The sequence below is a fragment of the Pristis pectinata genome, chromosome 11 (assembly GCF_009764475.1).
Source record: "Pristis pectinata isolate sPriPec2 chromosome 11, sPriPec2.1.pri, whole genome shotgun sequence".
NCBI classification, from domain to species: domain Eukaryota; kingdom Metazoa; phylum Chordata; class Chondrichthyes; order Rhinopristiformes; family Pristidae; genus Pristis; species Pristis pectinata.
Genome location: NC_067415.1, coordinates 42,827,343 through 42,842,942, shown reverse-complemented (window position 1 = coordinate 42,842,942; position 15,600 = coordinate 42,827,343). Strand labels below are relative to the sequence as shown.

The window sequence follows — 15,600 nt, the reverse complement described above, 5'->3', positions numbered from 1 at the left end:
CTGTTGTTTGCAGTATTCAATTTCATAATGAAGCAGTCATGTGCATACAAGTAAAATTTGCTGCACACAGTGCCAGGCAATGTTTTCCCTTGATACTCAAATATATCAAGATTACTGAATACCCCATTACCTTGGTTTCACCCTTAACCAAAAATTTCATTGGATCAGTCACAAATACCAATGGTCAGAGACTTGGTGTACTTGCCATGTGAACTCAAAACTTTTCACTAGGCAGAAGTCAGGATTGCAATAGTATGCATGTTTACGACAAACACTACTACAGAAATATTCAAGATGCTCTACACAATCCACAACAATGCAATTCATTTGACTGGCAACCTATCAAAAATTCCCATCCACCATTGTATACTGTCTAACTCGTGACAATTCACCACAGTTTCCTAGCTAACAACTCTCCAACTTGAATCTCTGCATCATAAGACAAACAAGTACAAGCAGCTAAGATTCTAAGATCAGAATAACCAGGTGGCAGCAAAATATTATGAAGAAAATTCAGCACAAACCTCAAAATATAAACTTAAAATAAGTTTCTCTAAATCTGTGCATAACTTCAGTTTGGACAGAAGTGGTGAAAAAACTAGATGAGACTTAAAATTCCATATTTATTGTGAATGTCAGGTCAAGAGTTTGTATTTCTAAAATGTATTTTAACTTTGGAACAAAGTATAGACTAAAATGAACTTATAGTCTGGTTCTGTGCATTCCCAGCTTACCTTTTAGCTTCTTCCCACCCAGACTTCCACCTTTTGGCAGATGGAGGGTCATGCCAGTTTTCAGCATTCTCCTTTGGCTCAGGGGAGCGTCTGGGGGAATTTCTGTTTTCAGGACGTGCAACTTGTGATTCCTGACTTCTCTCATCTCGGGTCCTCTTGGGTTTCCTCGAGTCCCTTGCTTCTGGTTTGCTATTGGCTTTCTTTCGAAGATCTCGATGTTCCCAGTTACTATTTTGCTTATACTCATCAGATAAGGGTCTTTTTACCGGTTTTTCTTTGTCCTGCACTTTGGAAAGTGGAGAAACACTTATACGCCTCCTCTTGGGTGATAATCTACCTCTCTGTCTTGTTGAACGTGATATAGGTGACCGTGATTTTGGTGATCGTGATCTTGGAGACCGTGATCTTGATGATCGAGGATGTCCCCTGAAATTAAATCCTCCAGATTTAACATCTCTTTCAATCTCTTTGCCATCCTTTTCATTTCCCAGAATGCCATTGATTGCTCTGCTTCTTGTTATTGAAGACTTGCGTTCAGTTCCTTTACTCTGATCTTCCTCTACCTTTTTTTCAGTACTTGTCCTCCTTTCTTTTGATTCTACTTTGCTATCAGTCTTATCCTGAGAAGACTTTCGCAATCTTGGATCTCTCTTTGCAACTTCTACTTTTACCTTCTCAGTGTCCACTTTTCTAGTATTCTTTACAGGCAACTTATTTTTCACTGGTGAAACCACTTTAGATTTTCCTTCTGACACCTTGGACTCCTTTCTGGCTGATCTGTCACAGACTTTATCTTTGTCTGGTTTTGATATGCTGATTTGATTTGCTGACTTTTCAGAGGATCCTCTAGCTGGGCTATTTTTTTTGCTTACAGTTTTGTCAGATTTCACTGTTTGCACTGGCCCTTCCTTCTTAGCAGAATCTTTTGTCTGTTGACTGGGCCTATTTATGCGAGGATCTCTATTTGATGCTTTGGTATCACTGGCATGTGCTGCCTGAGATTTTTCTGGCTGAGCTGATTCTTGTTGCAAGGGCCTGACTGCAGCTGGAGTTGGCTTTGCTGACCCCGTTGAAAGCATAGGAGAAACTTTTGTAATTGGCACATGTTGTTTGGAATGCCCAAGGGTTACCATTGAATCAGGAATGGGATGCTGTGAAGCAAGTGAAGCAATCTGAAATAAAAGTATGTACAATTACTACAAAAGCATAAATATGTATATCAGACTATATGACTTTAAATTTACATCTGGATTGAAATAATTGTATCTTTTTTCTTAATATATGGTTTCTCAAACAGTAGCATTTTTCCAAAATCTACAGCACCTAATTACAAAGGTGCTTCCAACTTTTGGCATAGAAAGAAATTCAGAAAATTATATTGGAAAATAAGACTTTGGAGAAAGGTAATTTTGGCTGATTTCCCCCCCCAGGTCATTAAAAAATTTAGCTGGTTTTCCCCTTGCTATTTTAGTGTGCATGCTTTCATTTCAGTTTGGTCTGTGTCATTGATGCCTATGATCTGTAATTATTTCTCGTTATTTTTAGAATGTTCAATTTAAGCAAGGCATCACACTCAAGATTCAAATTGTACACTGAAATAATTAAGACCAACTTACTGCATAAGGATTTCAGTCCATGAAATACCAGTTTCTTTCTAACAGGCAGCTCTATCACATTTACATAAGCATATAATAGGAATATAATGATCTGTGACAATCCAGTCTTGCCACTGGTACATCCAGCAAATGTTCTGAAGAGGTAATCACTTAAAACAATAAACCTTTCTCTCCAAAGATAACCCAAGCATTCCTAGCATGGCTTTTCTCCCCCCAGTTCTTTCACTTGGATTAGAGTCACACAGATAGCGTTCCTATAGAGTCTGCACCAACCATCAAGCATATATTTTTTTACACTAATTCTATCCTAACCCATTTCATTCTCCCTACATTCACATTTAACTATCCAAATTTTACACTCATCCACATTCTCTGGGAGCAAGTAACATAACAACCTTGTTTTTGGGATGTGGGAGGAAACTGGGGCACTGTGGAAATCTACTCAGCCACAGGGAGAACATGAAAACCCCACATAGACAGCACTGGAGGTCAAGATTGGACCGAGGTGCTGGAGCTGAGGTAGCAGCTCTACTTGTTGCACCACTCTGCTGGCCACTTTTCTTTTAAGTTGCTCAACACCATCAAGTAATTTAACTTTCAGCTTTTTGCTTTCTAATGTGGACAAAGCAAAAGCTTTAAAGCATAAAGAGATAGATCTAACCTTTAACACAGCAAGGTACTTTATTGGGCTGATGCTTTTCAGATGGTTAATTGAGAAACTAACTTTATATTGAGCAATAGTAGTGATCTCAAATAAAATAAGGTTTCCTAGAAAAAGTTTATATTGCCTTTTGCTTGGAAAGTGTTTCCAATCAAAGGGAAACCACGTTTTCTGAAAAGAACAGGTTCTTCAAGTCTTTTTTCAGATACATCTGGGATTTCCTCAAGACAATTCATATGAATTTCAACCACTTATTTCTGTAACATATGGTTTCAGTTGCAATTGTTTGATGTTCAGTCAGAAAAACATCCCTTGATATACTGGAATTAATAATAAAACACCAGAATTTTATTGGGTTTTCCAACTGACTAGAGGAGAAAAGATTCACTTTTCCCAAATCGTACACCATGTTACTCTATGTGTATCATTCAGTCAATAATGGCAATGGACTAGCAACCAAGGTAGCATGTTCAAATTCAATTGCGCAAATTATGAAAGTTAATGAAGTCTAGCAATTTGTGTAAGCATGATGAAAAACAGCCAAACTTAAAAACCCATGCGGCTAATATCCCACAAAAATCTTTGCATTCTGCAAGATTGGCTACAGTATCCAAAATGCCTCCTTTCAACTCCATAATCTGTATCTGGGAAATTAGGGCATCAAATACTTTTATGTCAAATTGACAACTAATAAATTTCATAAGTTTCAGCATTTTACTGTTTCTTCATTGAAAAGATTTGGACCACCTAACTTCGATCTCAAGGTGCCATATCAAAGCATGACTTGCCTTCTGCTCTAATTATCTGTACAAGCTACAAATGACATTCTCCTTTATGCCTTTACTAACCTCTCTCCAACTTACAATTACTCTTCCTTTACCCAGAGTTACTAGATCCAGCCAATCAAAACAAAAATCACTACTTAAAAGCATCCTTAAACTACAGTCAAAATAACTTGAACTTCGTAAAAAAAAAATTTGATATTTTAAATCTACTCATCAAGTTATAACCTAATAGATACCATCCTGCCACATAGCAAGAACTACTTAGATAAGACGCTAGAAGTCATAGATGTATCAGTTATGTTCAAAGCAGAGAAAGAACTAAAATAGTGGAAGTTGAGACCTGCTTCAACTGTATAATCATTTGCCTTTCACACATTCAGATCATATACATATAGCTAAAATACCTAGCTTTGTAAGAAACTGGTCTTCAGTTTTCAAAAAAGATATCTCACAATTTGTCTGTTCAGACATCAAATGGATAACCAGAAACCATCCTGAAGTCTGGATAACTCAGTAAGATCTAGACATTCATGTCTTTCATATCCAGGAGATGGAGGTTAAAGCTAACCAAATCAAACCTCAGTTCTCATGATTCATTGACCTGAACCTGTGCCTAGAAATGTTGTCTAACCCAAGTATTTTGAACATTTTTGATTTCAGTTGATTTAATGGAATATTTTGCTCTCATTTTATTAAGTTCTTTATTTTTAAAGATTAACATCTGCAGTTTCTGAAAAATCCAGATTTAACTGCTGCCAAACAATTAACTATACTACCAGCTTGCAACTAACCATACGAGTTCTTCTAAGACCCCTTTAAGGCACAATTATCAACCACCCTACTTTTTTGGGGGTAAGGAGGAAGGAGAATGAGTCGTCATCAAATATCCCCACTGGATGGAGTCATTCCCCAGGCCAAATCCAAATGTGCATTCATGGTCTTTATTTTCATCACTCTCCTTGTACATTTACCATGCTTTTCCCAATGCACCTCAAGTCTGATGCAAAGATGCAAACCAACCCATGATTCATCTAAGTTTATAAAGGTAAAAGTTTTATCTAACAAATTAAATGGATCTTAGCTGATGTGACAAGATCTGTATATACATATGCATGATGCATCAGTCCAAGGCATGGCTCACATTGGTCAAGATGTGTTCCTCTATCAATAAAGCAAATATTAGCCAAAAACCACAAGAAGTTACTTTCCAAGGTCTATGTGCACGACTGAACTTGTTTACATCTGACCTGAAGTACCGCCAGTACATTCTAATCAGTGGCCTTAAAAATGTTCTCCAAGATAACTGGTAGTATATGGTAACCATCTTAGTAATGCAGGACGGAGATATTTTTGACAGGTAATCAATAATTGCACTTGGAAAATATTAACAATGGATTTGGCTGTGAACACACCTAATAAGAATGCAATATTGAACTGCTAAATTAAGAATGTTTATAAGAGGTGGTGGTCTGTTGGCAATCCCAGATTGATAATTTTTTAAATAAGGATCAATAACAAATGCAAGTGCTAATGGCAAAATATACTTGAAATTTCTGCTAAAAAAATCCCAAGCCTTAAATTCTGGTCCTCAAGATATTTTTGCTATTATATCTGTATTTTCTAAAGTAAAATTCCAGTTTGGAAAAATTTACCTTCACCTTACCTCCCCCTCATAGCTATTCACTGCTGAAACATATTTAGTGATTAGTACTTGAACTTACCAGTTGTGCCTTTGTCTGTTCTAATTCCAGTTCCAACTTCTTCTGTTGCAACTCAAGTAACTGCTTTTGTTTTGCTAATAGTTGCTGTCTTATAAATTGCTCTTGCTCCTGTGTTACGTTTTTCTGTGACTCAGCAATGTTTTGTTTGGCTGAGTTAACAGGAGCAACTGTGGAACTTGAGGTGCTGGGTTCTTCAAGCTACGAGCAAGGAAAAAGTCAAGTTACGACCAGGACATTCTACAATTCTCCAAGGAAACTGGTACAAGAAGAAATGCTGACAAATAAGAAACACCACAACATTTTGGAAATTTTCTTTATTTACTCTCATGAAGTTTAATAATGCCAAGCACATTAATCCAACCTGAACACGAGAAACATATGCTGTTATTCCTTATGATAGAGGTGAGATTCCTTTAACACTTACCGATCTATTTAAAAACTTGGGATTTACATGAATACTTGAACTGTTCACATTTGGTGGTAAAGGCTTAATAGGCCATGCAGGATCTAGTTTGTTGACTTTGACGTCTAAGGCATAAAGTTTCGTCAGTTGAAACATATCATCCCACGTAGAGCGCAATTTAAACAAACTTTTTCTAGTGCTCTCATCCACCTAAGAACAAAACAGTTATCCAACTTTATGAGTGTTATGCCTTTTATATATTCTTACAAACACACCTATCAGAATAAATCCCAAGAAGATTGAACTATTACAGATATATTACTGGATAAATTTGAGGTTTGTTCCCCCCACAAGCTTTCTAAAGCAGGCTTGAGTCCTGGGACACTTGTGTACTCTCTCACTTAGCTAATATGCTGTCAGTTGAATGATTGAATTAAAACTATTTTCAAAATGTGCTATTTTGGGCAAAACTCAAAACAATCATACACTGCCCCACCCCCCATATAAAAATCCATCTAAGTAACCGCAATTCATGCATCTTCTGTAATATCCAACCTCACTGATTTTAATGTTACTATGCTTTCAGTTTAAGCACAAACTTCTCAGTCAAAAATAAAAATCTTAGAAACTACACGTTTCATTTAGTCACAAGAAGAATGCCTTGTGGACAACACTACACAGTACAAAACTATTTCAAAAATTTTATTTGTAAAGCTATCTATTTGTACAATGTCTATGGTCAAACATGTCAAAAAAGGAATTTAAATTTCAAAATGTGATTCTGCTCCAATGGTATTTGCTGACATCTTCACTCAGTGATATTAATGAAATGGAAGTCAATTACTTGTCATGTGAATTCTACCAGTCCCTAAATAAAAACAGCCTGGATACAGAATGATAAACACAAACACATTAAATTGACGACCTTCTACTTCGGGGAGTAGGATCAAATTCAGCTTAGATATACAAAACCTCCATTTCCCAATTGAAGATGAAAAATTTTGGGTCAGCACAAAATATTCAGCAAGAAAAGGGAAAATCTCATTCAGATCATAAATTCTTTGCAGGAAATGGCAAAGTCACTGTTTGTGTATTTGCAGGTTTGACTTGAAAGGGAAGACTGTACCCGACCAGGGATTGCAAATTCTGATAGTCGGCCCCAAAATATGAAAACTTTTCTAATTATATTGCCTGAAAGGAAAATTCTTCATGTGATGGTGGTTAAGTGGCTCAAAGAAAGAAAAAGAACTGTAAGACAGAGTACCAAAATGTGCCCAGTAACTTTCAATGATGTGGAACCTCTAAAATATTCCAATATGGACAGCCGATGTTCTGCAATTAGCTGATAAAATCTGTGGTATTTTTAAAAATAATGTAGATTAGTGTCCTATTCCACACTGCTGTATTTGTTGTTAATAATTTACACAATTTGAGCACAATAATCTTGCTAATACACTAGCTTCATGATTTACAGTATCAAAAAAAATGGACACTATTACCCCGAAGGGAAATTCAGAAATTGAAATGAGGGTTGTGTTGTACATAAAATTAAAACAACACATTGTAACAGAAGCCACATTAGTTTTGTAATGAACTTAACAACATCAATTCTGGGCAAAGACAAAGAGCAAACTACTGCAGTATGGAATTGCAGGCAAGAGCTAACATATGCCCTTTCAAAATACATGAATTTCACTCCCTTTTCGTTGGAGTGAAAAATACAAGATCTCATACCACTTGCAGAGGGAGACCATTCAGAGAGGCTGTCTGCCTCATTACTGGACAACCCAATAATAAGGGAGGAAATAATAGCTCAGAACATTAAACTCATTTTAAAAGAAAACTGATCCTTCACTATGTTACACTAAGAACCCAGAATTTACCAAGGAAGCCAAATAGAATTGTTTTAAATGAACGATGAAGATGCGTCTCAGATAGTGTATCCTTGTTTAAGTAAAAGAAACTTTGCAAATCGGTGGCTTTGTATGCAAAAAATCTAGTCTTCTTGTATATCTACATACACATTCTCTCATATACTAAGCCTTTAAATTATAGCTAATCCAGTTTCACTCCATCAAACAATACCATTTTAAATGTAGCTATATGTTGAAGTGTACCAAAATAATGTAAATCTTGATCTGGGATTAAAATGTAAATTCATTCCAACTCCATAAACATACATACCTTTCATCAGCAACATCAGTGATATCTAGTTACTAAAACAGAAGCAAATATATACATATATACACTAGTGACAAAATTATAGGTACCTTTTCAAATACACTAGCAAATGTAAGACCTAAGTTTTGAGCAAAGAGTGTGATATAGCTTCCTCCAACATTCTTCACAATGGAATCCATGAGGTACATTACTGGAAGCTTCTCTGAAACTGGTGCCTGCAGTAATAGGAAAACTCAGAACATTAGGAAAACAAAAATTGACAGAATAAAGCAATTTTTAAGAAGTCACAATGACATACAAACACAGGAGGGTTCATTTGCAGTTTAAGTGAAAACTGTTCCAAATTGCTGCACTTCAGGATTTGGTTGTTGCCAAACGCTCAAAGGAATCTTAGTCTCAGAACAGTTTTGTGGCACCTGTGAATACTACACCTATATTCACGTGTAAATAACCCTTTTACTGTTTGCTTCCATGTACTTTGCTTCAAAGCAGATCTTCCATGTTTTCCAATCAGAAACTTATTGGTGAGGAATTGGAATACAAGCTGCCAGTCACTCTTCAGTTGTTACTGTAGCAAATGCAGTTCCAGTTAGTCAATTATTAGTTAAGAGCAAAATTGAAAATAAAAATCCACTTATGAATTTATAAATTTAAGTTAATTCTTTTATATACAATCTGGCTGTTTGTAACTGCTTGCAAAGCTAGCCATTTTCCTCAAATATACATTTCTAAACATTTAACAATGCACCAAAATCAGATTTTTATTAATTTACCTTGCTGATGTAATCACACGCTTAGTAGCCAACACAATAAGAATATACATAGCATTAATGCTAAATCTAGTATTATTTGGATTTAATCAATTCTGTATGAAATAGTAGTACTAGTTGAAATGAGTAAAGCAACCATCAGTTGCAAAGGCATTATTTTAATTGTACATACTTACCAGTCCTGTAATAATGAAAATTCTTTAATGCATTCATTACAGATTCTAAGCAAACATACTGTTTGCTTTTGTTCAGTTTAAGTTTGTTTTGCAATTTGGTTTTCAGTCGAAGTGTCTGACATCCCTTTCATTCTTTTCACATTTTAGGTATTATTCTAAGGCACATTACTTTCATAGCCAAAATGCATCTGAGTGTTTGGGATATCAATGCCACTTTAGATTTTGCTGCTGCCAACATCCACTTTCCCAAAATACATTAATGCCGGCTGGTTTTTCTATCTAGTGCATACCAATCGTAAGCCAGCCGACTTCAAGACTGGTGTCATGGGACACAGATCAAATTTGGATCTTCACTTATCTTTATCAGTTTTCGTTGCAGTCATGTTAACAGTCACATTAATGAGACCAGACTTCATGCAACCATTTCAACTATGCAAATTAAACTGAGCTCACTCCAAAGTGTCCAACTTTTCACCTTAAAAATGCAAATATTTTATCAAAACCATATTGAATTTATACCTGCATTGCGCAAAAAGCATTGTGATATATTTTGTGTAGATCACATAGGTTCTACAGTTCAAAAACCTAATGGTTACACATCAATCAATTGTAATTCCAACCTTCCCCACCAAAGAAAATCAAACGATCACATACACTACAAGAATTTTGCTTTGGAAAAAAAAATGAACATCAGTGCACACCAGTGTACCAATTCAAACCTGTGTACTTTGATGACACCATGGGATGGATATTAATCATTACATAACATTATACTTGCTAATGAAATACTTGGATCTGCTGGAATCAAAGTGGTAGTTGAACTTTCGTTTGATGGATGCCAGGTGAAATGTGGATGTTGAGTCTGAAGCTGACCTCATTCAGCTTGTACTGGGAGACATTAGTATGGGAAGACAGGTTTATACAGACTAAAAGTGCAGAATCAGTTTGACTTTAGTTATTTTTCCAGTGTTGTTTATAAAAAGAGTCCATGATGGCCCTGGCTAGCCTACATCCATTTAGATAATGAAGTAATTCTCAATTGCACTGAATTTCTTCACCCTCAGCTTAAAATTCCTTAGACCAAGGTACATTACTTCAAGATTGAAGCATTATCACAATTGACAATTTTAAACTTCTTTAGGTTTACATATGTAGCTGCACTTTGTACGAGAGACAAGTACAAAATAAATGAAAGATCTCACTGATTAGCCACTTCATAAAGATTGGCAGTTAACTCATTTTGAAACTCCGTTAGTACAATCCCTACTGCACTTGATGGCTAAGATGTGGTTTATCAAGTATGGAGTGGACACAGGCGATGGTAACATTCCCAATGAGATAGAAACGTTGTGCATAAGGATTAGTTTTTCTTTTCAACCATGCAAACAGGTTTGAACATGTGCAACTGAATGCTCCAATTATTTGAATACAAATTACATGCAAAGGAGCAGTTTTACATTTATACAGCCTTCAACGAATTGCTGACCATTTACCTTAATAATTAAACCTTGGAATGTAAATATAAACCTTGTAGTCAATTTCTACAAATTGTGTATATATTTACAAGGTATACTTAAGATATCCACTAGTTCACCACTGCAGCAAAGCGGCTCCAGGAATCAGAACCTGAAGTTTAATATTAGTTCTGAGAAGTTTTGGAGAACATGTTTAAATGATGGCAACAACTGGCAAGTAACAATATTAACCAGTTGCAGTCAAAAGGCAATGACAGCCTTTTACAAAAAAATGAAAACAATTTGAAAGTTACAGCCAATAACAGGCTTCTCACCCAAATTTAATGTTCAAAATGATCTCTCCGGAGACTGATCAAATAGAAAACTTTATCCAAATGAAACAAATCTGGGGCTCATAAATAGCAAGCATCTAACAAACTTAATTCCATTCATATAATTATGAAATGGACCTTATTTACTAATACTACTTCCATCATTAATTAATTCTTGAACAAGCCATTCTTGATTAATGTACTTCAGGTAATTCAGTTACTGAACTTCAATGAAGATAATTTTCATCTTCAGCATGAAACTGACCAAGCACCAATATTATTTATTGCAGCATTTGCTTTGGTATTTTATGGATTACTACAAATCAAATTCCAGTATCACTGTATTATGCTGTAAATTGTAATCTGCTCCACTTCTGTCCGTCCAACAGAAAAAGTGAAATTTTCAGCATTTATGCTTTGTTCTTCCAACTACCTGGTAAGATTATTGAAATTATTCAATTATATGGAAGCCAGGCTATTTTGCTTCCACAATCAGCGAATAGTTGAGGGGAATAGAAATATAAGTTTTGGGACAAGCACGGAGAGCAGGAGCACATGAAGGCAAAGAGCATTGGGAGCAAACAAAGCTGCTTACAAGACTGGCAATTTTTTTGAAAAAGGCTTAATGCACTGTTCACCAGTCAACACAAATACAAATTTAGTACAAGGCTGAATAAAAAGGTCATTTGTATTCTATGCCAAAGAGCATAGAAGCTGCACCATTCCTTGCTCCAATAAGCCAAGCTATTCCAACAGTATATTGAAGGAATGACAGTCATACCAGGCAGCATCTTCCAGTACTCTAGCTTTAAGAAGCCAGAATTTAAGTTTAATAACTCTCAGCTGCAGATCATTCTTGATCATTGCCAAAACTAAACCAGCAATGGTAGTTGGGTCATAGGTATCAAGGTCATTAAATGACTTGTGTGAAAATGAACACCTGTGGTGTAAACTGTAGATCTTCAGCACCTTCCAATATGCTGAGTATATCTGCACCAGCACGAGCAGCAGACAGTACTGAATTTTGCCCAGCCACATGCTTAAAACTGAGATCACAAAACTGAATGCTTAATTGAGCCACAGCATCATTGTGAAGTTCAACTTTATAAATAATGTGATTTGACTACATTGGATTACAATAAAGCTGTGCTATTTGTAAGCAGATTCCATGTATTTGTTTCAATAAACCTGTGAGAACATTATGGTACAAGCTAAAGGAACCTCTCTCAAATTTCCTAATGGGCCCTTAAAACACTAACAATTGCCAATACTAGCTATTCACATGGATACCATCCAAACAATTTTCAGTGATTTTGTGGAGTAATCAAGCTTGTTTTCTAACTTTATTTTAGCAAGTGGAAATTCCAGATTCTCAGATATTCACGGTATCCAGAAACAATGCCATGATACAATACAGTAACTTCCATATTTAGACCTACTTGGTCTAATGTCAGTATTATAAAACTGGCCAAGATGGAACCTAACTATTAATGGTTTAAAGCTTAATAGAAATCATTTTGAATTCCCCTCAATCACTGAAGACAGGATTAAACTGTGCATCCCATTTTTAAAAGTAGAATTTTAAACATTTGCATTGCTTCTCTCAATTTCAAATTTAAACTTTACATTTTAATAGGCCATCCCTCCTAAACTTAGCTTTTAACAAACATTCAGTTTTGCGATTAGTGTGCTCCTGAATAGAACATCAACGACTGAAACACTGTAATAAAAACCTTGCAAGTCTGAAAGAAATAAGACAAAAGAACGTATTTCATTTTCTTTATTAGCAATTTTTCAAAACCATTTAAACAGGTCACTGCCATTAAGAACATTAGATAAAAGAGATCAATTGTATCCTTTATTTTTTTAAAGAAAGGAAAGCAATTTCGGTCTGGCCCGGTTACAGAGAAAACCACCCCTATCCACTTGCTTTCGTTCAATGATCTCACTACGTCAGGAAAACATTAACGCGAACTAAAATGCGAGAAAACGCGAGCCGCTTAACTAAATCTAACGATTAAGACAGCAATTTAAAGAGGCAGCAAGATGCAGTCTCTGCGGGGATATTAAAATTTAATCTAAACAATGAATACACTAACACTGGAAATACTGGAGTTAAACACGCCAAAGCTTAACAGAGATACGAAGTAATTTCACACCCGACACTGGGCCTCCAGCGGCTCGGGTGCAGCAGCCGCTGCCACCGCCCTCCCCCCCCCCCTCCCCGCACATCCCTGCCCCAAGCCAATCACGCCCGGGGAGGTCACACGGGGGCCGGGCCTCGGACACTCGGTTGATGTCCGACAGGGACTCGAAGACACCCGCCGACTGCACTCAGCAGGGCGGCGGCTGCTCCGGTCTGGCGACAGCTCCCCCCACCCCCCCCCCCCACCCCCGGGAGGTGAAGGAAAACAAACTGTCCCTCTCGCTAACCTCACCCGAAGGCATTTTTTTGTTTTTTTTAAAAAAGATGGGAGGATCGAAAGTCGCCAACGCTACCGGTGGAGGGGGTGAGGAGAAGGGGGTCGGTGGCGCACGGGCGGGAGGCTGCGAATAGGCGAGGAGTGAAATCCGCATCACGGGCTTTGTGCGTCAGTCGGCTCAGCCGGGCCGGGCCAGAACAGGCCGGGACAGCCCATCCGGCCCGCCGCCATCTTGATCAACATTAGCACAGCGACAGGGAGCCGAGCCGCCGGGCACCTCACCCCCTTCACCTAGCCGAAGACTTGAAAAAAATTAATTACTCTCCGAATTATTTTCTTCGAAAAAAAATTTGAAAACAAAAAAAAGAGACTGATTTAAAAACCTTGGATATTTGTGCTTCGATTAACTTGACGATTTCCGGCGAGTACTTCAGGTTCTCTTCGGCCAGGATGGTCAGGTTGTTGATGTGCGGTTTGCTGTTGAAAGTCAGATCTTCCAGCGACGACTGATATTCTTTACAGGCGTCCGCCTTCGCCGTGTCTTCCGCCATCGTTGCGTTTTAAATTAAAACTTCCGTTCACTGATACCTCTTAAATATCAAAAAAGTCTCCCCCTTAATAAAAAAAATACGTCTTTACTCTCTAAATATTCGCATGGTAAGGAAGTCCTTCCTAAAACCAGGCCAAAACGACACTAAACTACCCCCAGCCGCTCAACACTTCCACTCCCTCGCCTCTCCTAATACAAAATGGCGGCAGCGCCCACTTAACCTATTCATAAGCGTCACAATCGGGAGTGATCACAGCCAGAACTCATTGGTTGCTATCGTGACGGGCATCAGCCGGCGGCATTTCATTTGTTGACTCAACACCGTTTGCACAAGCATTGTGATGATCCACGAAGTACGACAGCTGATTGGTGGCTGCACTTGGACATTGCGTCTTGCTGTATTCCTCGACTCCTGATTGGCTGCTGGCCTGCGCTTGGCGTGTCGGCTGACGTTTGTGTCATGTGGCCACGTGGATTCCCGGCGAGGCCGGATGTCGACTAGTAACAAGCCCCAAGTTGCACACAGTTGCAAGAGTGGAGTTCAGACAGACAGTTTTCATTGTTAATTCAGGGAGTCACTGTGTGTTCCTTGTTTATTTTCAAACACTACATTGATTGTATTTATTTTTGCAAACACACAATACATAATATAGATGTTCTCATCATGCGCCCTTTTAATTCTCTGTCTTTATTGAAAACAACCCCCAAAGGAAGTGATTGATGTCATACAGGCGTGGTGAGTAGTAAAATATTCCCAAGGACGCAATGCCCTTATTACTTGGCTGTGGGATGCAGTCACCAATTTCCCCTTTTTATATTTATCAGCCAGTAATTATACGTTTCACAAAAAAAAACTGGTTACAGCATGGAAGGATGCCATTCTGCTCATCAAATCTGTACTATTTATGTGACAACCATCTATCTTGTCTTCTCCCCATGTTCCTACAATTTCTTTCTTTTCAGATACTCTTCTACCTCCATTTGAACAGTATAATTGAAACTGGTTTCCCTAATATTCCTGACTATGCATTCCTGGACCTAAACAAATGAAGGGTTGATTTCTTTTTCCTGTTGTCACTTTAGGTATTTTGTCAATCAGTTTCATTCTATGTCCCCTTGTTCTCAGCCCATCTGCTGCTGCATTAGTTTCTCTTTATCGTCTACATTTACCCCTTAGTGGCTATAAGTACTGCAATCAGATCTCCTCACAATCACCTCCATTATCAGGAGAATAACCCCAGTATCTCCAATTTATCTACCTTTCTCGCCCTCGAAACACTTTGGTTGCCATCTGTGTCTTTCTTTAAGTGTGGCATCCTAAACTGGACACAATATTCCTGTTGTGCCCAAACCAGTATTTTATGAAGATTCATCATAATTGCCCTGCTCTCCTACCCCATGCTTCTATTTATAAAGCCCAGGATTCAATATGCTTTCTTTAAACCACTTTCTCAAACTGCCCTGCCACTTTCAATGCTTTCTTTTTGTCCTTGTACCTCTTTTAGATTTGTGTTCTCTAGTTTATATTGCCTCTTCTCATTCTTTCCATTATAATGTAACACCTGACATTTCTCAGCACTTAATTTTCTCTGCCAGCCACATGTCCAATCCACCTGCCTTTCTATTTTTCCTTAGATTTTTTTTCTTTAGTTGGTGCTATGAGGGAAAAAAATCTAAGGAAAACTGCTTCTCAACTTTTTGTGCCATCTGTAAATTTAACTATTGTGCCCCACACACCATCCACGTTATTAATATTTTAAGAAAAGTAGTCATACCAACCCTGGAAGTATTCCA

General features: G+C 37.5%; 1 protein-coding gene across 1 annotated transcript in view; it reads right to left on the bottom strand.

The window, feature by feature from the left end:
- pcf11 (PCF11 cleavage and polyadenylation factor subunit) overlaps positions 1-14,345 on the bottom strand; it is a 34,936-nt gene extending 20,591 nt beyond the window's left edge. Inside the window, exons 1-5 of the mRNA XM_052025917.1 lie at positions 13,640-14,345; positions 8,191-8,316; positions 5,942-6,130; positions 5,518-5,715; positions 735-1,906 (exon numbers count right to left, since the gene is read on the bottom strand). Of these exons, the coding sequence (XP_051881877.1) occupies positions 735-1,906; positions 5,518-5,715; positions 5,942-6,130; positions 8,191-8,316; positions 13,640-13,807 (1,853 nt within the window). The 5' untranslated portion in view covers positions 13,808-14,345. The remainder of the gene's footprint in view (positions 1-734; positions 1,907-5,517; positions 5,716-5,941; positions 6,131-8,190; positions 8,317-13,639) is intronic.
- Between the last annotated feature and the right edge of the window lie 1,255 nt (positions 14,346-15,600).